Consider the following 24,088-nt stretch of genomic DNA (forward strand, 5'->3'; position numbering starts at 1 on the left):
CGGTCACCACACCCCCCCCACTCACCCCGCGACGCAGTGGGCCGCGGTCACCACACCCCCCCCACTCACCCCGCGACGCAGTGGGCCGCGGTCACCACGTAGAGTGGGTCCACGAGGGCCCCACCGCACACGTGCCTCACGCGCCCGTCCCGCTGCTGCTGCAGGAGGGACACCTGCGAGGGCCCGGGCCCGCGTGAGGGGAGTGAGGGTAATGGGTGTTTTGGGTGCTTGGTGAAATGAAGGTAATGGGCTATTTAGACGTATAATGGGTAATTGGTTATTTGAAGTATAAGGGTAATGAGCGGTATAGATGTTTGGTGTAATGGGCATTTTGCGAGAATTAATGGGTAATTTAGAAGTATATATAAAAGGGTAATGGGTTATTTAGAAGAATGAGGGTAATGGGCAATTTATAAGTATAAAAGGATAGTGGGTAATTTAGAAGTAAAAGGGTAATGGGTAATTTAGAAGAAAAGGATAATGGGTAATTTAGAAATATGAGGGTGATGGGAGGTATAGATGTTTGGGGTAATGGGCATTTTGAGAGAATTGGATAAATGTAGAAGTATAAGGGTAATGGGTTATTTAGAAGTATAAGGGTAATGGGTTATTTAGAAGTATAAGGGTAATGGGTTATTTAGAAGTATAAGGGTAATGGGTTATTTAGAAGTATAAAGGTAATGAGAGACATGGATGTTTTGGGTAATGGGCATTTTGAGAGCGTTGGGTAAATGGGGAAACCGTGATAATATGGTAAATATAAATTGGTGGAAACTGGAAATGTGGTTGATGAATGGAAGGAAGATGGAAAAAAAGTTGATAGGGAAAACAATGCAAGTAAGTTAGCAAATGATATATATTCAAATCTATACTTACATGAAGTTTAACTTAAGGTAAAAAATGAGAACATAATTTTTAAACACTATTCTCAGTCGAAACTGTATCCTTAGTACCGTTAATATGTTTTATAACAATGTTCCATAAAAATTTCGTTTTAATGCAATGTTTGCAAAAACTATAGAACAAAAAATCAATAAATGAAACACCAAATAATGACTGTATTTCACACCCACTATGTGGGGAAACTGCCCCGGCACGGCCTCCTCTCCCCCCACGATGTGGGGGACCGTCACATCAGAGGCTAAAATCCCGGAACTCCCACCAGATTCCCATTCCTGACATTCTGCGTGGGGAGAAAATAATAAATTACTTGAACTTAATAAATTACTGGTTAATAAATTACGTGGATCATCTAACTGATTAATATGCATGGGAGAGAATAATTACTTAACTGATTAATAAATTACTTGAATCAATTAAATGATTAATAAATTACTCGAATCAATTAACTGATTAATAAATTACTCGAATTAAGTAACTGATTGATAAATTACTGAAGTAAATTAACTGATTAATAAATTACTCGAATTAAGTAACTGATTAACAAATTACTCGAATCAATTAACTGATTAATTATGTTTAAAATACTCGAATTTCATCAACATGCATTGGTGCACTCTTCATATATATAATGGTGAACTATTGTCTTGAACTAGAATACATAATCCTGGGCTGAAGACTTATGTTTAAAATTTGACTTGGTGCGCAAAAATGCTGGCTTCTGGAAACCCATACCGCACCCATGTCCCCTATTACCTCCCTCCGCATTCTCCAACAGCCTAAACTTCCCCCATCACCCATTAATGATTTTATAACCCACCCATGACCCCACCAAACGCCCCTTTCCCCCACCACCCCTATGCCCCAACAACTCCCCATAGCCACATAACAAATAACAAACCAAAGCCCCCAACCCCCATGCCAACCCCACCCCCAGTACCCACTCCTGGCGGCGACGGTGGGGGCGGAGCTCCTGCAGCACACCACGGCGCCCCCCACGGCGCTGTAGGGGCACAACCGCACGCTCCCCGCCCCCTCCACCGTGCCCCCCTTCTGTGAGAGGCACAAAATAGAGCTAGTTAATTATACTTAATATTTTCCATCAAAATAAATACAATTTGATGCAACTACATCGAAGAAATCTAGTTCGTCTTAATGGGAATTCCGCCCACTTTATCTTATCTTTGAGGTAAGGTATTGTTTAGGACTTTAGGTAGACGCAGGAATTGAATTTAAGGAGTAAAATCTGATATTTTCGACAAAGGAAACAACGAATAATTCTTTTGTCGGTATCATGGTATGGGTGGGAAGCTACGTTTGACGACCACATCGCGGCAATAGTTTCTTAGGGAAGACAACAGATGGACAGATGGAGTGAATCTGGCACACATTTCGAGCACGAGAATCAGTCTAAAGGATTCAACTTTTTGGAGCTTTCGTGAATCTTGCTACCATACCAGCTGGTAGCAAGAACAGCTGGTAGCGTGAGTGCTGCTACCAGCTTTAGGCGCCGCTCAAGACAGGCACGGTGCGGCAATTCGCGAGGCTGTACAACGGACCTTCACAGCTAAGATCAGCGGCATGAGGGAACTGGACTACTGAGACAAGTTGGAGCATCGGGGACTGTACTCACTGGAGAGGAGAGGAGAAAAGAAATGTATATCATACTGTACACTTGAAAAATGATACCCGGATTAGCTTTACTGGCAAAATAGTGAAATATTACAAAGAAACAGAGGTAAGACTGTGTAAGACTTGCACGTGGCAGGGTGGCCCAGTGGTTAAAGTTCAGAGTACCAGGATTGGAGCAGAGAGGTGCGGGTTCGATCCCAGCTCTGTGCGCCAGTTTGTGGTCAGAAGCGGCAAGGAGGCCGGGCGGTTAAGCGCAGCAAAAATTGAAGCAGTGAGTTGCGAAGTTCGAGACCGCAACAAGCTGTGGATGTTCTGCGATGTTAAGAATCGGCGACAGGCCTATGGTCTAATAAACGCTGAAACCGCTATTATTATTATAATATCCTCGTTGAACAACCATGCTGCGGCCAGAGTTCAGACTCTTCAAGAGGGCTCCCTTTCTGTGATAGTTCCGAGACTGTTCAACGCCTTGCCGACAGAATTGAGAAGGGGATAGAGTTCTCCCTTGAGAATTTCAAGAGACAACTAGATGAGTTATTGAGCACAATCCCAGATCGACCGTCTATTTCCCATTACCTCCGGCAAGCATCAAGTAACCGCATCTTGCATCAGCTGGCTTAAATAAAAACAGATGCACGGTAGTCATGTGGCGGGCGACCTGCCAGGCGACCGCTTGAGGATGAAGTATCCTTAATTTTTGTTACGGAAGTAGCAGTCCTAGGCCTTTCTTAGATCCTTAGGCTTTATACAGCCTCGGCCCTGGTACGGATATAGAGATCCTTCCCGCAGGGATTGAAATTTGATCGCAGATTTGCTGCGTGGTGGTGAGAATATTGCACAGTCTCTACCTTCTCTGGTTATGGGTTATGGCATGTTTCAATCCTGAAGTTCTCTGTTTCAAGGTATGGTGCCATTCCGGTTAATATCTTCCATGTGTACAGAATGACATACCTCTCCCGTCTCCTCTGCATTGAGTGCAGGCCCAGGCGCCCCAACCTCCCCCAGTAATTCAACTCTTCCATCCCTCTAATCCTGAAAGTAAAAGTTCGCTGGACCCCTTCCAGTTGCCGCACTGCGCCGAGTGTGATCGCGGTCCGGAGCGGCAGCAGTATTCAAGGAGAGGTATCACAAGAGCTATGAGGAGTGTTATAATCGGTTCCGCTTCTCTTGTTCTGTACGACCGCCAGATCCACCCCCTCTGTCGTGATCACCAACCTATGTGATCACCAACCTTGACCTGAGTATTCATCAACACTCCTAGATCGCGAACGATTCGCTTCTCTCCGATTTCCGAGCCGTCAGATGCCAGGTAGCGGTACTCCATACCAGCTATTCCGCTACCTCTGTATCTCAGAACCTCAAACTTGGTCCCGTTGAACTGCATGTTGGTTACTTGTTGCATGTCATATATATTGCACAGTCATATAGTGCAGAGAGGTCTTCTTGCAACCTTTCTCAGTCTGTCCTGTCCGTAATAGTCATTAGTGACGGAGGACGATGAAGGCGGTGCATCAACATGACCTTGAACGAAGACTTCTTAAACTTACAGTGACGCAGAAGTGTGGAGATGATAGATAATTCCTCACTTTAAGGCAGAGGGGGAGGGGGGTGCAGACTCCCCCGAAGCCGTCACCTCTCAAGCACGGCTGCCCCACGGAGCTCCGTCCGTCGAACTGCTGCCCCAAGGCCGGCCCCTGGGCTGGGGAAGAGAGAAGGATGGGGATGAATAATGAAAATATATATAGAAATTGTGTAGACAATTTATTTTCATGAGTGGTGATGCTGGTGGTTAGTTTGATTACCCACTTTGCTGGCCACCATTTGCTGGTTTACTTTGGATCAACATCCTCAAATTTGGGGCTTAGCGAATAAATAAAGTCAATTAATAAAGTAAAAGTCAGTCAATCAAGTCAATAAATAAAGTCAATTGATGTCTATGAAACGGTTCGTCCTACGGATGCTTTAAACTTACCCAAAGTCCTCGTAGCAAGAGTTGGGTTTGAGAAACAAAGGTTAAATTTTAACCAAATATTAGATCAAATACGATCGACAAGTAATTAACGTGCTACCATCACCGTATAGCCAATCACAGAGCGCGTGACAATCTTGGCTGGGTTTGACAGCGCAAGTCAGGTCTATGATTGGTTGAAAATACAGGTGATGTCAGAATTACTAGGCAGCACATTTTTTTACACGAGTCCAAAAGAAAATGAACTATCAAATTTGCCTGTCCATGATGGAATTTTTGAAATTCTATCATGGACAGGCAAATTTGATAGTTCCCCGTACGAAACTTTGTTCTACTTAAAAACTTCATTAATATAGTTTGTAATATAAAGAACATGTATTTTAGAGACAATGACCCAGCGCGAGGTTGGATTAGGTAGGCAATATTAGCCTAACTTTTCCGCGTTTGGAAGCCCCATGCTCTTCTAGGAAGCTAACTCGCCTAGGTAGAAGTTGGCACAAAATTTCGTTACTGGTGAGATTAGTTGGTCAAACTTCATTTGGATTAATTGGTCAAACTTCGTTTGGTTTAATCAAAGACGTTGGAGTTTTTCAGAAAATTAGATACCATTGTCGCGCAAACTGCCCTGAAGCTGTCTAAAACGATGCAACCCATGTGCATGTGACGTGACCATAAGCAGCGGCGTAGCCGACTTCTGCCGGTCGCGCCTTAGTGAGGCTTAGTGACTTAGTCTTCACTTGTGTTGTTGAAGTCGACCTAGCCGGTCCCGGTTCCGGTCGCTTCCTTAGATTTAGAGGCCTTAGTTTAAGTGAATATATTTTAAATTTAGTGTGGAATTCAGTGTGAAATTTAAGTGAAATATTAGTAAAACTGGAGTTAATTTGATTTCAAATAGTTCTTTGATAGGAGCAGCTCGTTACGATTTGCTCATGGGTCTGGTCGTGACAGTTCATGTGGTCTCCATTCATTTACAGCCAAACAGATAGCAACCTGTTCACGTATGTTAGATAATTCATGAATAGCCCTGTTGAAGTTTAACCATACGCCTTCGAGCATTGCACTTGGCAGCACTTTGTCCGACGTCTGTCATCCGACGTTGTGTCCTCCGACGTGTGCCGTCCGACCATCAGACGTGTGCCGTCCGACATCTGGAGTCGGCTAGTAGCGTGGGACCTGCCCTGGGACTGGCGTGCGCCCTTGATAGTGAAGGTGAGCCATATGAGTTGTCGCAGTTCTGGGCTCATGATCGGAGCGTACGTGCTGCTGTTCTGAGTAATCCTAAAAGAACCTTACATCCGCTAAAACCTATAACTGATAACTGTAACTGATAACTATAACTGATAACTATAACTGATAACTATAACGATAACTATAACGATAACTGATAACTATAACGATAACTGTATCTAACTTATAACTGAAATTGAATTCCTCTTGTGCACCAACAGCTTCACGATCGTCAGTGGCTGGGAGCGTACGTTGTGAGAAGTTCCTACCAACCGGAGCCTGAGCTAGCCTATATATATAGGTTTCGCCTGCTTTGTGCCAGTTACCTATTTCAATAAATATATTGAACTTGTGACATAGTCACCATATATTTTGTTTCCATTCCTTTGTTTTTGTTAGAAGCAACTAAATTTTTGTCTGTGGCACCTAAAACGTGTACACTTCATTCAATAGTAAACTATTACTAGACTGGTCTTTCATGGAATAAAAATCTTCATTGAATGCAATTCTTGAGCATGCATCGTTCAAATACGAGCTGTTGATGAACATTTTCGAGCATCCGTTCAACATCTTTAGCCGACCAATAAACAAATGGTTATTGAAAAACTTTCTAAAGTAGTATGAACATGCATTCATTGAATGGATGTTGCTTAAAAATTACCAAATATCTGTAAAACCTCGACAAACATTCGTACACATTCGAATTTTCCAGCCAGACTTCGGTTTTCTAATTAGTATTCGCCTTCGGGCGCTCGATGTTCCTGTCGAGCAACGGCATTCAAATTAACATTTTAATTAATTTTCGATGCTATTTATCCGTGAATAATAGTTAATAAGAACTCACCTAAAAATAATGCGATGACAATGATTGCGTATTTTCTATATATGCACGACATCGCGAGTCAAGGTTAAGATAAACACGATCCCTGTACAGGAGACTGGCCTGGCGGAGCAGACGCACACCCAACCTCTATTATGAACGCCTGCCGCGGCACTGACGCTTGTAGGTTGTAGCTCGATTGTAGTAATATATAATCATGAAAAAATATATGTAATTTTTTTAATTAGGACCTTTTTTGTGAGGAATTAGCACACCTAATTTATTCAATTGCTTGAGCCGCAAATTGATGTTTGTTTCCCTTGCGTCGCGCCTACACACAGAGTAATCTGTATGACTTTGTCGAAATTGCGATGCATTTCATGCTCATATAGGTCATCCGGACCCAGTTCTTTTTTTTTTATTTTCAAATTTGCGGGAGCCTCTGAAGACTAGTCCAATGCGGCCCCACGACCGAGTTTTGAGTTATAGTTGTTAATCACTTCAATTAATCACTAAAATTACTTTATTTAATCACTTTAGTTACTTTAATTAATCACTTCAATCACTTTACTTAATTGCTCTCTACCAACTCATCGAAAACCCTGCCTACCTCAAGCTGCCTGCACGGCTCAAAATCTCCCTATATAGCACCGGACCCAGTTCGGTGTGGCAAAAGTGTTCTTTAGTGCTACGTGTAGAAAGTGTCACTAATAACCCATTCAGTTCGCTGGGTTTCCCACCACCATTATTTGCTTATATCGTAGGTGCGCAGAAAAACTTTTCTATAATTGCATACAAATAGAAATAACTTTTGATCGATAAAAATCATATTATTCCACCTAATAAACAAATTTGGTTGAAATGACCTAGTTTGTCATTTGTTCACCATAAACTCTTTTCTTTTATAAATTACTTAGATTTTTGGTTTCGTATGAATTCTAGAATCCCTGCCGAAAGTTTGCTTGAATTGAAAATATATTAATAAATTGAAAATATATTTATAAACGTTCATAATCATTGATTGTTACTCAAAACATTCATCGTGAAGTACATACTACAAAAATTGTTGACGAAGGCTGATGAAGCAATAAATGAAAAATAAAACGCTCGTGAACGCGGCTTTTTATTGGGGCTAAAGTGACCGATAATTGATGATCATTTTTAAAACATATATAAAACTTTTTCAGGTTCATGGCATCATATTCCTTCTATGCATCATAAGCACATGTACAGTGCACAGTGCACAATAGGCATGATATATGGTGCATACAGTGCACAGTCATGTAAACGGTATGATATACGATATATATATATCAAAAAGTACACCATGTGCACCATATGTAACATGTGACCATAAGTAACATGCGCGCCATATGGAACATGTACACCATATGTAACATGTACACCATAAGTAACATGTATACCATAAGTAACATGTACACCGCCCACATCACAAAAAATATGGCCAAAACATTCCCATTCCATAAAGCAAATCTCGACCCCAAGTGTCAGTTCCAAGCCACGTCACAACAAATTTGTTTATAGATTTCCATGATTTTTACAGGATATTTGAATATATCAGTAAATTTTAAGAACCAAATTCAGGACCTACACTAAAATCACCGCGCCGACTGCTCACAAAACATACTTTTTCCCTCGTTCATTTCAAGAAAACAATTTTTAAAAACTAATCCATGGATAAAAATCAATCTTGTAACAAAATCTATTGAAATTTTTTCCAATTTAGATGCAATGCCCAAAAATTCGGAAAAAAATCCAGCGACTAAAATACAAGCGAGGGATCTGCTATAGCCACCACATAAGAATCCATCATCATTAGTAGGATCCAACATTAGGATCCATCATTAGTAATCAGGATCTGATGACAGCGTCAATTAACAATTAAATAATCAATCTATTACACTGATGAGTAAGACTTACTCTTAATATTCAACAAATATTCCATGGATATTGCGACACTTAACGACATATTACATCCTATAATACATCCTAGAGTAACAACTTTATTTTGTACATAATAAAACATATATATATAACCACTTTGGCACTAGAAAGCAGCTTCGTTTGAACTGAAATCCGCGACGTTACGTTGTGGATTACGTCGCTATTTTCAACACGGCAGTGACGTACGACGCGTCAGTGACGTACGGCACGTCAGTGACGTACGACACGTCAGCGACGTACGACACGTCAGCGACGTACGACACGTCAGTGACGTACGACACGTCAGTGACGTACGACACGTCAGTGACATACGACACGCCAGTGACGTACGGTACGTCGGTGATCTTCACTATATACACTTCAATTACACCCAAGTTACCAACTGTCAACAAATAAGTGACGCATAATCGTCACTAATATAACACGTCACTAGTGTACACGTCACTAGTGAACACGTCACTTCGACACGTCAGTGACGTTCACAATGCCGTGCGCTGATGACGAATAATTCACTGGCTGTTACACGTCAATATACAAAAGACGTATTACTCTCACTCAATACATTGCTCTAAACTTCACTGACGTATCTCTGACGTATGCATCACTAAATTAACCCCACAGTCACATTGTGACATTGAAAATTGAAATTGTGTTACCAAAAGTTGTGGCACGGAAAGTTGTGCCGCCATAAGTTGTGGCACGGAAAGTTTTGGCACCCGAAGTTGTGCTATAAATTTTCGAAACATTTTTTTTCATTCGATAAGATCCGTTGTCCCCCGACAAGCTTGTATTTACCTCTTAACCCTCTACCGCCTGACACGAGTAACCGGAGCAATATTGTCACAAGCCTTAGTAGTATATTATTATTAATAATATAATATAGTAACCGGAGCAATATTGTCACAAGCCTTAGTAGAATAGTTCTGTTCTGATATGAAACTAAACTGCCACGCACGATATAAGAACCTCGTAACGTAGTTCTATAATAACTGTACAAGCGGCTAGAAGAACCCAGGGTTAGTGTGCTCGATAATGCACCTTCTGCAGAACTTCTTAACCGTTCTGTAACCGTCTAAGGTTACTTGACAGTCTTGAATATTGAGCTGTTGCAATCCCCTACAGTAGTAGGCTATGTACTGTATGCCTCTATCAGTCACCATATCGCAGGACTTTACAGACAACTTCTTCAAGTTGGGGCAGTTCTCGGAGATAAGCTTCATGCCGTTATCAGTAACGTCGCATTTTCCGATATCTAACGCCCGTAACCTCGGACATGACCTGGCCACCATCTCCATGCTGTCATCACTAACAGCTTCACAACCACGCACGTTTAAGTAACGCAGTTTGTAACAATGTCTGGCGATTTGCTTGATGCCGGCGTCACTGATCTGGTCACACTTAGCCACACTCAGGTAGCGCAGGTTGGGACCAAGTTTGGCTAACTCGTACATGCCGAAATCCGTGACTTGTACGCAGTCCGATACGCTCGCTTCACGCAGCGTCTGGCAGTAACTCGCGATGTGCTTCATACCAACATCTGCAACAAATTATTGGTTTGTGACAACTTGTATGTCTTGCAACAATATGTTTTTCTTACAAGAACAAGTTAATATGGCATCCTCATGTAAATCTAGCAATAACATTTATAGCTTGCAGTGACATGTAAATTTTGCATCAACATGTTATCTTACATCAACATGTAATCTTGCATCAACATGTTAATTTTGCATTAACATGTAATCTTGCATCAACATGTAATCTTGCATCAACATATAATCTTGCATCAACATGTTTATTTTGCATTAACATATAATCTTGCATCAACATGTTAATTTTGCATCAACATGTAATCTTGCATCAACATGCTGATTCCCAAGAATACCGCATGAAATATCAGGATGACACCCAATACATCAAATCCTGATGTATTGGGTGTCCTGACCACCTAACCCTTGATGCAGATGCACCACTCTAGCAGTGCTGATGCACCACCCTTGCTATGCTGATGCACCACCCATGCAGTGCTGATGCACCACCCTTGCAGTGCTGATGCACCACCCTCACCCGTAATGTTGATGCAGCGGCGTAGGTAGAGACGCAGTAGCTGGGGGCAGTTGCGTACAATAACGCTGAGTCCGGCGTCGCGTAGACCGAAGCAGTCCGTCATGTCGAGATGTTGCAGGTAGAGCTGGCGGGAGTGCAGCAGTGCATCCACGGCCTCACTGCAGCCTTGCTGCGACAGGTGGATGCACGTGATCTGGTGGCAACCTGCACGAGGGGAGTGAGGGAAGTGAGAGGTCTGGTGGCAGCCTGCACGAGGGGAGTGAGGGAAGTGAGAGGTCTGGTGGCAGCCTGCACGAGGGAAGCAATAACACTTTACAGACAAGGAAGCATTAACACTTTACACGAGGGAAGTGAGAGGTCTGGTTCAGCAGAGACCAGCAGAGAGGTCTGGTGGCAACCTGCACTGGAGGTCTTGTGGAGGTGTTGTGTAAAAATATCCTAATTGAATACAAATGTAACTGAATTATACAACCATACTAAATACGCACCAGTGACGTCGAGGTGGGTCAGGTTGACACACCAACCATACGCACCAGTGACGTCGAGGTGGGTCAGGTTGACGCACTGCGTGACGAGCTCGAAGACGCCGACGTTGGTGACGTTAACGCAGCCTCTGAGCTCGAGGTGTCGCAGCTCCGGACACCGGCGGCCCAGTAGACCGAGACCGCGGTCTGATAGACGCGCGCAGCCGTTCAGCGAGACCTGCCGGAGGGACTGAGTGATTTGGGGGTCTGGGTCACGGTCTGGGGGGGTGGGGACCAGGGTATGCACCCCTCAGGTATGATCCCCCCACAAGTATGCACTCCTCAGGTATGCACTCCTCAGGTATGCACTCCTCAGGTATGCACAATGCACCCCTCAGGTATGCACTCCTCAGGAATGCACCCCTCAGGTATGCACCCCTCAGGTATGCACCCCTCAGGTATGCACCCCACAGGTATGCATTAAATAATACCATATTTCTCAATCACACTCAAAAAACTACGCACTTTTTCTATCTGGACGCAGTTGACGGCGTTGTCGCGGGACAGTAGACGGGTGATCTGCTTGAGGGCTCTGTCAGCCGGGGTACCGTCACCTGACAGAGAGATGCTGGTCCACAGAGACGGTTCCCAGGCCAGCGTGTACCAGCGGCGGCACACGCGCGATACCTGCGCACCAATCATTGGTATTAGTTAAAACAGCTGAAAAACACATTGGTTCACTAAAAGGGGTTCTATTTGTGAAATACACATTTGTGTTTAACCTTTATCTTTTAACATTGCAGCATACTAAATTTTATAGTAAGAGGCGCATGATTTTTTTATGTGTCTGTGGGGGGCGCTAGAAATTCACTAGGGAGCCAAAGGGGGCGCCAGCCTGAAAAAGTTTGGGAAACTGCCCTATACAGACGCACACTACACATCCAATACAGACCACACTACACTCACACCACATAGAGGTGTGTGGTGTGAGTGGGTAGAAAGAGAACTACACAGTCCACACACTCACACTACACAGGGCGCAGTTTGTGGTGTTACAGGGTTTTGTGGTGTATACCAACACAGTATATGTGCATACACTTTGGGATCGAAGTTTGAAAAAATATTAAGCGAACCCCGATACTCAAGGCAGCAGAACGAAATTGGAGTCATTCAATAACTTCCAGGGGAGCGGGAGCTGATGAACATTGAGTTGGAAACACCGGATCTAGAGAGGAGTATCCAAGAATTATCTACGTATTCGGCTCCCGGGCCAGATGGGGTCCCTGCAGTATTACTGAAAAAATGTGTCGGTGCACTAAAGGTCTCTGACTTTGCTCTGGAAAACATCATTGAGATAAGGAAATGTTCCAAGTGACCTTAAATTAGGGCTAATTACCCCTATCTACTAAGGAGGTGCGAGAGACAAACCCCAAAATTACAGGCCGGTTATCACACGTAATCAAAGCATTTGAGAAGGTTATTGCCAGAAGGTTGGGGCAGTACATGGAAGACGCTGGCCTTTTCAACAGAAGGCAACACGGTTTTAGACGAAATCTTTTCTGCTTGTCTCAGTTACTGGAGCATCACCACCAAATCCTGGCCATGCTGGACGAGGGGGCCGGGGTGGACGTGGTGTACTTGGACTTCGCGAAAGCGTTTGACAAAGTTGACCATGGGGTGCTCTTCAGAAAATTAAGACTGCTAGGGGTCGGAGGTGAATTGCTGGCATGGGTCCACAGCTACAGAAAGACTACAAGCTGTAGTTGTAGGAGGCTCGAGATCGAGCGTGGCTAAGGTGAAGAGTGGAGTACCACAGGGAGCGGTACTCGGCCCAATCCTCTTCCTCATCCACATCGCTGACATAGATGTGGCAGTGAACCACGCCACTGCATCGTCATTCGCGGACGACACCAGGATACTAATGACCATAACGGACAGGACGGACAGTGAGAGGTTGCAAGAAGACCTCTCTGCAATATATGACTGGGCACTAGTGAACAACATGCAGTTCAACGGGACCAAGTTTGAGGTCCTGAGGTACAGAGGAACCGGAAGAGCTGGAATGGATAACCGCTACCTAGCACCTGACAACTCGGAAATCGAAGAGAAGCGACTCGTTCGCGATCTAGGAGTGTTGATGAACAATCAGGTCAATTTTGGTGATCATATAACGGCAATAACCGCAAGAGGTAGGCGACAGATGGGGTGGATCTGGCGGACGTTCAGAACGAGAGAAGCGGAACCGATGATCACACTCCTCATAGCTCTTGTGATACCTCTCCTTGAATACTGCTGCCAGCTCTGGACCCCGACCACACTCGGCGTAGTGCGGCAACTGGAAGGGGTCAAACGAACCTTCACTTCCAGGATCAGAGGGATAGAAGAGTTGAACTACTGAAGGAGGTTAAGGCCCCTGGGTCTGTACTCACTGCAGAGGAGACGGGAGAAGTATGTCATTCTGTACACATGGAAAATGATAACCGCAATGGCCCCAAACTTCGAAAACGAAACCTTCAAGATTAAGACAAACCATAACGAAAGAAGAGGGAGACTGTGCAGGATCCCCCCACTACGTAACAGATCCGCAGTCAGATTTCAATCCCTGCGAGAAGGATCGCTTTCCGTGGCAGAGCCAAGGCTGTTCAACGCCCTACCAAGGGATCTAAGAGAGGGGGAGTTCACCCTGGAGACCTTCAAGAGACAACTAGACGTGTTCCTGGGCACAATCCCAGATCGACCTCCCCTGCAACACTACCATGCAGCGGCGAGAAGCAAGCAACAGCATCGTGCATCAGGTGGCCCAAATGAGGGCGGATGAACGATAATCAGAGGCAGCGATCCATCGTGGCCTGGGACTGCTATGTCCCAAACAAGTACCAAGATTACCAAGCACACAGCCACACAGAGCACATAGCCACACAGCCCACACACTCACACTACACAGGGCGGGGGTGGGGAGGAAGGACAGGATCCTAACGACGAGGTCGTCGCTCAGTCTGTCGAAGGGGGAAGCGCGGGGAAGCTTCTTCCCCTTGTATGAGGGACTCAGCAGCTCTTGTGTGTTCTCCAGCGCCTGTGTGGTATACAAGACACACATGAACGTCATACAAATAAAGCACATGTTAATACAAGCGATTCTTCGATATATTATAACAGGACATATGCTATAATACAGGAAAAATACAGAGAAATTGTATGGAAATACAAACATTGCAAACACAGGAGAGAAATAAAACAAACTGCATTGAAAATCATAAATTAATATGATAATGATAGGCATATCATTGAAGCAACTATGAAAAATACATTATTTATTATGATATCTTGAACTTACACAAATTAGATGATATATTCTTGGTGATAATGATAAGTAAAATTCATCTAAGATACCGGTAATCTTAACAGAAATTCAATAGTTATAGTGTTCATTTATATCAATTATGATGATAATAATGATAAGACAATAGTTATATTGTCAATAGTTATATTGTTGATTTATATCAATAATGATGATAATATTAATGATAAGACAATAGTTATATTGTCAATAGTTATAATAGTTGTAATAATAATGATAAGACAAAAGTTATATTGTTGATTCATATCAACAATGATGATAATAATAATGATGAGACAATAGTTATATTGTTGATATTTATAATAGGTAATTATAATAATAATGATAAGACGGTAGTTACTTTGTTAATATATCAATATTGATGATAATAATAATGATAAGACAATATTTATAATAATAATAATGATAATAACAACAATAATAATAATAGTAATAATGATAAGACAATACTCACGCTGGAGGGGGGGACGCTGGGGAGCTGGGGGCGGGGAGAGGAGCGGGGGCACGAGCTGAGGGCGGAGAAGTTGAGGGAGGGGGGGTAGGGGGCGCCACCCTTCAGCTCCAGCCTGCGGGGGTGAGGGGGGAAGTGGGGGTAAGGTGAGGGGTAGAAGGGGGCCGTGGGGTCACAGGGTACACGCGACTTACGGTAAACTGCAATAATTATTTAAATTATCGGCTCAAAATTATTAAGTTTAATTATTTGATGATCTTAATGTTGTTCCTACACTCAAAAAAATTGATGGGTCGTAATATCCAAATTATGACACACTTTCTTACCAGCAGCACGAGCACAGTGCAGACTTAGTACAGACTTAGTACAGACTTAGTACTAGTGATTTCTAAGTTTAGCAGACTAGAGTTAGAAATCACTATTTAGTTATGACACACTCATTTTTCCAAGTGTACTTGCGATGTGTAGTAATTATTTCATCTAATTGTCGTAATTAAATTCATTATTTACACAATTTCTCTCGTTAATTATTTAATTATTTCCATTCTCTCGTTATTTTCGGTAATTATCATTATTCTATCGTTATTCTCGGTAATTATCATTATTCTCTCGTTATTCTCATTAATTATTGTTATTCTTTCGTTATTCTCGTTAATTATTATTATTCTATCGTTATTCTCGTTAATTATTATTATTCTATCGTTATTCTCGTTAATTATCATTATTCTATCGTTATTCTCGTTAATTATTATTATTCTCTTGTTATTCTCGTTAATAATTATTATTCTCTCGTTATTCTCGCTAATTATTATTATTCTCTCATTATTCTCGCTAATTATTATTATTCTTTCGTAATTATTCAAAATATGAAGCAGTCTTAATGCAATCGATCTTCCCTGATATTAAAGGTTCCAATTATCCATTATCCTAATGATTCTGACAACAATCACTGAATGATCCTACACAATCCTACCTAGGATCCGCTCTGATCTCGGGCCAAAGCGAAGGACTCTGACAGGAAATCAGGGTATCCTGACGGGGTATCAGGGTATCCTGGCGGGGTATCAAGGTATCCTGACGGGGTATCAGGGTATCCTGACGCGGTATCAGGGTATCCTGACGAGGTATTAGGGTGTGGTATCCTAGGTCGTGTCCTGGACTAACCCTGCCCAGGGCATTCTTGGCCTGAAACAAAAATATGTTTGATCCCAATAGTTCCATATATAAAATTGGTGATTACGTATAATATATGAATAGGATCTACAGTACGTATACTATACTTGTATATTGGTATCCTATACTTGTATATTGGAATCCTATACTTGTATATTGGAATAGTCCTATACTAGTATATTGGTATAGTACCATACTTTTATATTGGAATCCTATACTTGCATATTGGTATAGTCCTATACTAGTATATTGGTATAGTACCCACCATATACTTGTATAGTGGTATCCTATACGTCTAACTTGCGCGATACAAGAACGCAAACAAATGCATTACATTTTTTTTGACAATTCGATCGAAAGCAAAACGATAATTAATAACAACGGTTAACATTCTTATGCCACATGATTAAGATTCTCATATTGCAACATTTTGGTTTACAATACGGCATCATCACTAAATTTTTTTCGCTCGCTTCCTCAAAAAACTTTTCATTGGTTGATGTATGTACAAAGAAAAAAATTATTTAATATTATTATATAATTTAATGTATTAATTAAATAAATATCAATTTATTACACAAACTTAATACATCACTCAAACGAAACCCCTTAATTAATTATAATAATTTTAATTATATCGTGAATAACATATTCTGAAAATTAATAAAATTATAGAAAATATGTAAATTAGTTAGTAACTTAACTAATTCGATGTAAGTATTTAAATTGAAGAAAATACTCACGTATATTGCGGGGGACGTACAGGGAGTCATCCTGGACCCCTCATGGCTACCCCCACAGATGGGGGGGTAATTCCTGAGGGGGGACACGCCGCCCTCGCATGACATGTTAGTGACGTGTTATGGGCATGTTTATGATACGTTAGTGACGTGTGTATATGACGCCATTATAGCTAAATATACAGGAACACAGAAATACATGAAAGCAGAATATAAAAAAATACATTGAATGTACAACAATGCGGCATATAAAACACAGTATCCAGCAACCAGATGGAGCATACAGCCACACAGAGCATACAGCCACACAGAGCTTGTATGAGCGGCAGTTAAGACGTCAGTTGATAGCTCACACAGAATCCATCAAAGGCCACATGGCTGCGAGCCATCGCGGCTCACAAGCCACAATTGCTGCCAGGAAAAACAGCAACTTGTTCAAACTGCGCTGGCGGCAACAAACCCTTTAACCCTTGTACACATCCTTGTATTTATTGTATAAAAATAATTATTTAGAACTTATGGCACATCTCTTGGACACATCCTTGTTTTTATTGTATACAAATAATATTTCAGAACTTAAGCAAACCCTTTAACTCTTGGACGCATCTTTGTATTTATTGTATAAAAATAATGATTCAGAACTTAAGCAGGCCCTTTAACCCTTGCACACATCCTTGTATTTATTGTATAAAAATAAGGATTCAGAACTTATGGCACATCTCTTGGACACATCCTTGTATTTATTGTATAAAAATAATGATTCAGAACTTATTATGGCCCATCTCTTGGACACATCCTTGTATTCATTATATAAAAAAATGATTCAGAACTTAAGCAGACCCTTTAACTCTTGCACAAATTCTTGTATTTATTGTATAAAAATAATTATTCAGAACGTATTATGGCATAGAAAATAAGAAAAGACTTATTATGGCTATTTATTATTATTAATAAAGAATAAAAATATTAATTATATAATAATATAATTAATAAAATAATTATTATATTATTATTATGGCTTTTATTTATTATAAGAAAAGCCTTATTATGGTATAAAAAGTAGTTCTCGATTATTTCGTTCGATACTCAGATCAAAAAAGCATATGAGAATATATATTTTAGTACAACACATTGTTGCACAGTTTTGCAACCGGTTTCAGTTGTAAGTTAATAATTTATTTGAGATTTTTAGATTCGACGGAGGTTTACGTTGATATTCATTTTGTAATTCATTAGAGGTTTTTGTTAATATTGAAATTAGATTCTCCAAAGGCGATTAAAAATGAACGGTATGAATGGATTTATATTGAGGTACAATTCATCAAAAAATTTCAAGACGATGCAGCGCAATTCACATGAAACTTTGCGTGAAACAGAAAAAAAAATTTTTCTTTCATCTACCCGCATAATTTTTAACCGTCTACCAGAATAATTTTCAACAGTTTGCCCGCAAAATTTTCATGCATATACAATACCACTTAACGTAAATTAAAGCCAGTAGACTACTACCAACCTAATTTACCAGTAAACAATTATTCGTTTATCGAATGATTGTCCACTTCTTTTGTCCACTGATTTTAAATAATTATTGTCCACATAACATATTTTTTCTTCAGGGGAATTAACTTGTAATAACCTTTGCACTAAACCAAACCTGTTCACCAAACTACTCACCCAACTAATAACCGAACTATTCACCAAACTACTCACCCAACTAATAACCGAACTATTCACAAAATTACTCGCCCAACTAATAACCGAACTATTCACCAAACTAATAGCCGAACTACTCACCCAACTAATAACCGAAATATTCACCAAACTACTCACCCAACTAATAACAGAACTATTCACCAAACTACTCACCCAACTAATAACAGAACTATTCACCAAACTACTCGCCTAACTCTTCTAAACTAACTACCGACGCCAGGGGGCAGAGCAACAACACGCACACGAGAGGTCGACGTACAAACAACACGCGATGTCAAAACACGTGCAATAATAAAACGATGGCACGTGCAATAATAAAACGATGGCACGTGCAATAATAAAACAGTGGCACGTGCAATAATAAAACGGTGGCACGCGCAATAATGAAACGGTGGCACGTGCAATAATGAAACGGTGGCACGTGCAATAATAAAACGGTGGCACGTGCAATAATAAAACGGTGGCACGTGCAATAATAAAACGGTGGCACGTGCAATAATAAAACGGTGGCACGTGCAATAATAAAACGGTGGCACGTGCAATAATAAAACGGTGGCACGTGCAATAATAAAACGGTGGCACGTGCAATAATAAAACGGTGGCACGTGCAATAATAAAACGGTGGCACGTGCAATAATAAAACGGTGGCACGTGCAATAATAAAACGGTGGCACGTGCAATAATAAAACGGTGGCACGTGCAATAATAAAACGGTGGCACGTGCAATAATAAAACGGTGGCACGTGCAATAATAAAACGGTGGCACGTGCAATAATANCCATTCGATGGGTACACCCCACCCTGATCCCCCCCTCCCCCACTCCTCCATCTTCATTGAGAAATTCTGTCCACCTTCGTTGATAAATTTACATCCTTCGTTGCTATCCCTCTTCACTCTATCCCCCTTCGTTGCGTTGCTATCCCCCCTTCACTCGAACCCCCTCTCGTTGACAGACTTTTTTATTCTTAATTAGTAAAATATTCTTCATTCATAACTTTAATTCCATTTTCATTGACCATTTACGCGCTTTCATTGAGAACATTAAAAAAACATTTGCCCTCAATAATTAAAAACCTCTGGTCTCATAGAAAAAAATTACTCGGCCAACCAAATTAGTTCATGATTTACGATTATATCATAATTAATATAAATAGATTTAACATATACACTTAAATGGTCCACAATAACATATTCTTTAATAAGTGAAACTACTTACGAATTCATAAACTTATAGTAACAACTTTGCATGAAATCTTGAATGTTTTACAGTTGAAAAATCGGTCACCTGCGCCATAGGCCGCAGGCATTTTTCATCTTATTATAAATATATTAAAAAATCAATACGACTTTCAAAAATTATTGTTTTTTCAACTAAATTTGGATGCAAGAAGACAATCTTAATATTAGCGACAAACAAGATTAGTTGCACTACAAATAACCAGCAGGTATAATAAAATAATAATAATCAGGGACATGTAATATCTACGATTTGTCTCCATAATCAATTCGATAATTTACGGAGTGCATGAATAAACTTTAATGAAATAAATATCCGTTTAACCCACGCTTTGAAACCAGAAGCAAAAATACAGTTTTATTTTTAAATACAGTACGTATGCCCTTGCAAAAGTATTGTGACTTTCCGCTCGACTTGAATACTTAAACACATATATCCTATACATATAGGATAGGTATACACGATATTTTTTTACATAATAATAATTTAAAACTCTAATCGAATAATATGATATACTTTTATATAATATATTATATGATATAATATAATAATCGACAGTAGATGGCCGCACAAAATTCGGCCGTGAACACCACAGTCGCTGGGATCGGTACCTACGCAGCGTTGAGATCTCCATTCTCGCGCGGGACAAACCAATTTTTTTTACCAACAATCGAAGAATTAATTTGAACAAAAGCATCTATAGTCTGCTCAATGGCAAGATTTTCATAAATAGAGTGAATTATCTTATATTATGCACACAGTCTTCAAGGAAAGCTTTTCCACAGATTACAGTAGAGGTTTTTTAAAGGGAAGTTTCTGAATCAAGCCGAAGTCGAGCGAGTGTTGTCGATAGCATTGTAGCTGAAAATTCGAACCATGTTGCGTGTTCTACTGCTCATGTTTTAATTAATTTATTATTCACTTTATCTTCTAAGGTCACATAGTGATGAGCGCTAAATATATTTATTAATAGTTATAATAAACGAGTTGAAAACTAATAGTTTTCAGCTCGGAGCTACCATCAATTTAGGGTGAAAAAAAAAACAAATGACGCAGTATCAAATATTTTTTGAATGACTGAATTGATGCCTGTTAATTAGTAGAAGTTTTGAAATTTACGCAGATTTCAATTAAAATTAATTGCTTTAATTTGTCAATTTCAGGGACATGATCGACTATCCAAGTTACCTCAATTATATAAATACTATTGGGCTAAATTCTGCTGCAAATTTATCCACCTGGTATTAAACTAATAAAACTGTAACTGTAGTCATGCATTTAAAAACAACTTACGTATTCTCTTCTTCCAAGCAAATCCACATTTGCACACCGTGATTGTTCGTTCTGTATCGTAACCACTCTCGCACAGATCACATGCTACCTGAGTGTCAACGGTCCGACTATTAACAGGATTTCCACTATTTAATCCAGAGGCACCAGGTGTCCTATCATTTGTACGTGAGATTGAACTATTTTCACTAGCACCTGTAGGTGCAGATGTCACATTTACCCTTTCGCATGCTGGTGGATTTTCGGAATTGTCACTTGGCGGCTCAAAAGCCACTGAATCACTGGTTTCTGGCGCTGGAATTCTATTTTCTGCTACTAAAGGCTCGCCATGCAGACGTCTTACGGCTCTATCGAGGATCTTGAGGCACTTTTTGGAATGTGAGGAGAAATTTGAGCCTTTTGAGAGTAGATTTGTTCCTTTAAAAAGAGAAGCTTTGGTTGATATATTAGGATTTTTTGAAGAAAAATGTGAGGCTGTAGATGAGTATTGGTCCCTAGAAAGTAGAACAGATCTTCCGCACGAAAAGTTTGCGCCTTTCGGCCGAGAGTTTGCACCTTTCGAAGCTGAACTTACGCCTAAAGACGAGGAATTTACGCCTTTCGTCGGGGATGACAGCGGGTAGTCACTTTTTTTGATGCTGTTTCGCTCGTTCGTGCTACTCGACTGCTGGATGTAGGTGACCGTTGTAGAACTGTTGGTGCGACCGCAGCTGTTACTTGAAAAAGAACCTCTAGCAGTACTGCATTGAAAAAGGTTTGATGGAGTTCTACGAGGATTAGAATGGAAAAAAAGAGCTGTAGCAGACGACACCGCTGTGCCGCTCGGAGCCTGAAGAGCAGTAATGTCTGCAGAACTGTTGTCCATAGAGTTCTTGACTATAGGTCTAACACATTTTTCACTTAACGGGAGCTTTCGAGTCGCAGCAGAGGACGACGATGACAATGGTATAGTGGCACTACCACTCGAAATAGTTTTTCCATTCGAAGCTAGTGGATTGTTCAGTAGTAAAGTCCCGAGACTCTGCCTACTCCGGTTCTCTCGCAACATCCTACCACCACAACGCCTCGAACAGCACTGAGCCTGTGGGTGAGTGGCGGAGGCTGACCAGCTCTGTTCGAGTGGCCGCGGTTGAGCGCAGGGCCTCTCTATGGCATTCGGAACACGTTGCCAAATGTTCCAAATGTCCCGCCGAAGTCATTTCCATATTGCTGGGTCTCCAATCTCTATTCCGACTCTAGATCACACACAAATGCTTGAATATGTACAGTTCTATTTCATTTCATTGGCTATATATCTTTAGTTTGTATTGCGAAGTAAGTGAAGGGTCCTACAGATAAGGTTTATCGAAGTGATCCTTAACAATGTTGAAAATGCAAAAGAAGTCAGAGTCATTTGCATCTCGAGGGTCGCAGATCTCCGATCTAACACAATACACATTCGTATGTGCGTGTGTGTGTGTGTTATAGGTATCGGTATGTTATTAACTGTTCATTTTGAACTGCGGAGTGTAAACGATATTGTTTAATGAACTAACCTGATGATCGGAATGAAGGATATACTTATCATTCATGACCCCGTTATCCTGTACCACGCTCTCTATCTTACCTCATACCAATATCCGAGTTAGTATATCGATGTATCCTCGTATTTACTTTCCTGAATTTATATGAACTGGAATTAAGTTGAATCTATGTGAAAAGTGTGTGCAACAAAGCGATAAATTTCCAGATATTTCATAGCTAGCATAGTCCAAAAGTATTTCTTCACTTAGATACTTATCACTTAAACCTCTAATTACTTATCCTCATTGGCTCTGAAAAACGGAAGTGAAATTTTATATGAAGAAGTGAAGGAAGTATTCATAAAATCATATATTTTATATAACCATCATATACGTTTTATCTTGACTAAGAATCAACTTTCATAATTTCTCACTAAAAATTAACCTACATTGACGCTGCTAATAATAAACATATAAATCACAGCGTACTTTTTTTAAATAAAAATATACCAAAAAGCTTTCTGAAGCAAACGTTGTGCCAATATTTATGTAAAAATGTCATCGTCGCTTGGCCATTGATATGCAGTGAAATTCTGCGTCCCCGTTGAACCTTAGTCGTCGTTTTTTTAGCGCCATTTTCTTTTGTTTGCAGCAGTTAAAGAGCAATTTCAACGGTGCATTCAATCATGTATCGGTGAAATAAAACACCATTAATCACTATAATGAACTTCAACGATGCCGCTGATTGGAATGGAGGAATGATTAAAAATGAATTGAACAACAACGCGGCTACGTAATAAATGTTGATTATTTTTATATGAGCGGTTAAATAAATATACACTCGTTATCGTTCTATGATTTTTGTCAATATACTCGTTCTATGTCTATGTAAAATAAACATACTCGTTCTATGCTTTTAAACAAGGAAACCATTGTACAGAAATAACAATGCCAGAAAATATACATAATGTGTACAAATAAACATTACTATAATTTATATTATTCCCGTATTTAATTAATAAATACTATTATCTCCTAATTCTTACTGATAGAATTCGATCTACCGTATTAAAGAAGACGTACACGTCTTCGTGTGCACACGCACACGCCTGCGTAAGTACGCGCACATGTGCGTATGTACGCGCACATGCCGCCATATATTCACGCACACATGTGCGTATGTACGCACAGATCTGCGTATGTACGCACAGATCTGCGTATGTACGCGCACATGCCGCCATATATTCACGCACACATGTGCGTATGTACGCACACATCTGCGTATGTACGCGCACTTGCCGCCATATATTCACGCACACATGTGCGTATGTACGCACACACGCACATCACATTCTTGACCATAAGGGCAGCGCGTGCACATGTACGTACGAACTTATGTACGCAGATGACAGCAGCGCGTGCGTACGCTGGCCTTCGTGTACGCACGCGCGCTGCCTACACGTGTGCGTGCCGCAGAAAGTGTACAACAAGTGTCTCACTGCAGCAAGTGTCTCACTGCAGCAAGTGTCTCACTGCAGCAAGTGTCTCACTGCAGCAAGTGTCTCACTGCAGCAAGTGTCTC

General features: G+C 40.8%; 2 protein-coding genes across 2 annotated transcripts in view; both read right to left on the minus strand.

Moving 5' to 3' along the window:
* LOC108680880 (venom peptide isomerase heavy chain) overlaps positions 1-6,708 on the minus strand; it is a 12,785-nt gene extending 6,077 nt beyond the window's left edge. Inside the window, exons 1-5 of the mRNA XM_018169798.1 lie at positions 6,573-6,708; positions 4,119-4,231; positions 1,845-1,953; positions 1,074-1,183; positions 70-173 (exon numbers count right to left, since the gene is read on the minus strand). Coding sequence (XP_018025287.1) covers positions 70-173; positions 1,074-1,183; positions 1,845-1,953; positions 4,119-4,231; positions 6,573-6,624 — 488 coding nt within the window. The 5' untranslated portion in view covers positions 6,625-6,708. The remainder of the gene's footprint in view (positions 1-69; positions 174-1,073; positions 1,184-1,844; positions 1,954-4,118; positions 4,232-6,572) is intronic.
* A 2,728-nt stretch (positions 6,709-9,436) lies between these two features.
* Positions 9,437-16,865, minus strand: LOC108680878 (F-box/LRR-repeat protein 7). The gene is made up of 8 exons (XM_018169795.2): positions 16,767-16,865; positions 15,824-16,035; positions 14,854-14,965; positions 13,977-14,114; positions 11,567-11,728; positions 11,111-11,279; positions 10,578-10,781; positions 9,437-10,050 (listed from the first exon to the last, which is right to left on the minus strand). Exons 1-8 carry the CDS (start codon positions 16,794-16,796, stop codon positions 9,515-9,517), a joined length of 1,563 nt encoding a protein of 520 aa, XP_018025284.2. The 5' UTR covers positions 16,797-16,865; the 3' UTR covers positions 9,437-9,514.
* Positions 16,866-24,088: the final 7,223 nt, after the last annotated feature.

This window comes from Hyalella azteca, unplaced genomic scaffold (genome assembly GCF_000764305.2).
Source record: "Hyalella azteca isolate HAZT.00-mixed unplaced genomic scaffold, Hazt_2.0.2 contig7049, whole genome shotgun sequence".
Taxonomy (NCBI): Eukaryota; Metazoa; Arthropoda; class Malacostraca; order Amphipoda; family Hyalellidae; genus Hyalella; species Hyalella azteca.

Bases quoted from the DNA above. Each gene is read 5' to 3' on its own strand.
- LOC108680878 (XM_018169795.2), bottom strand. From the start codon at position 16,796: ATGACTCCCTGTACGTCCCCCGCAATATAC. The intron at 14,966-15,823 runs GTAGGATTGTGT...TCACCCCCGCAG, and splicing joins GAGATCAGAGCGGATCCTAG to GCTGGAGCTGAAGGGTGGCG. The intron at 11,729-13,976 runs GTGAGTGTGTGG...ATTGGTGCGCAG, and splicing joins CCACCCCCGCCCTGTGTAGT to GTATCGCGCGTGTGCCGCCG.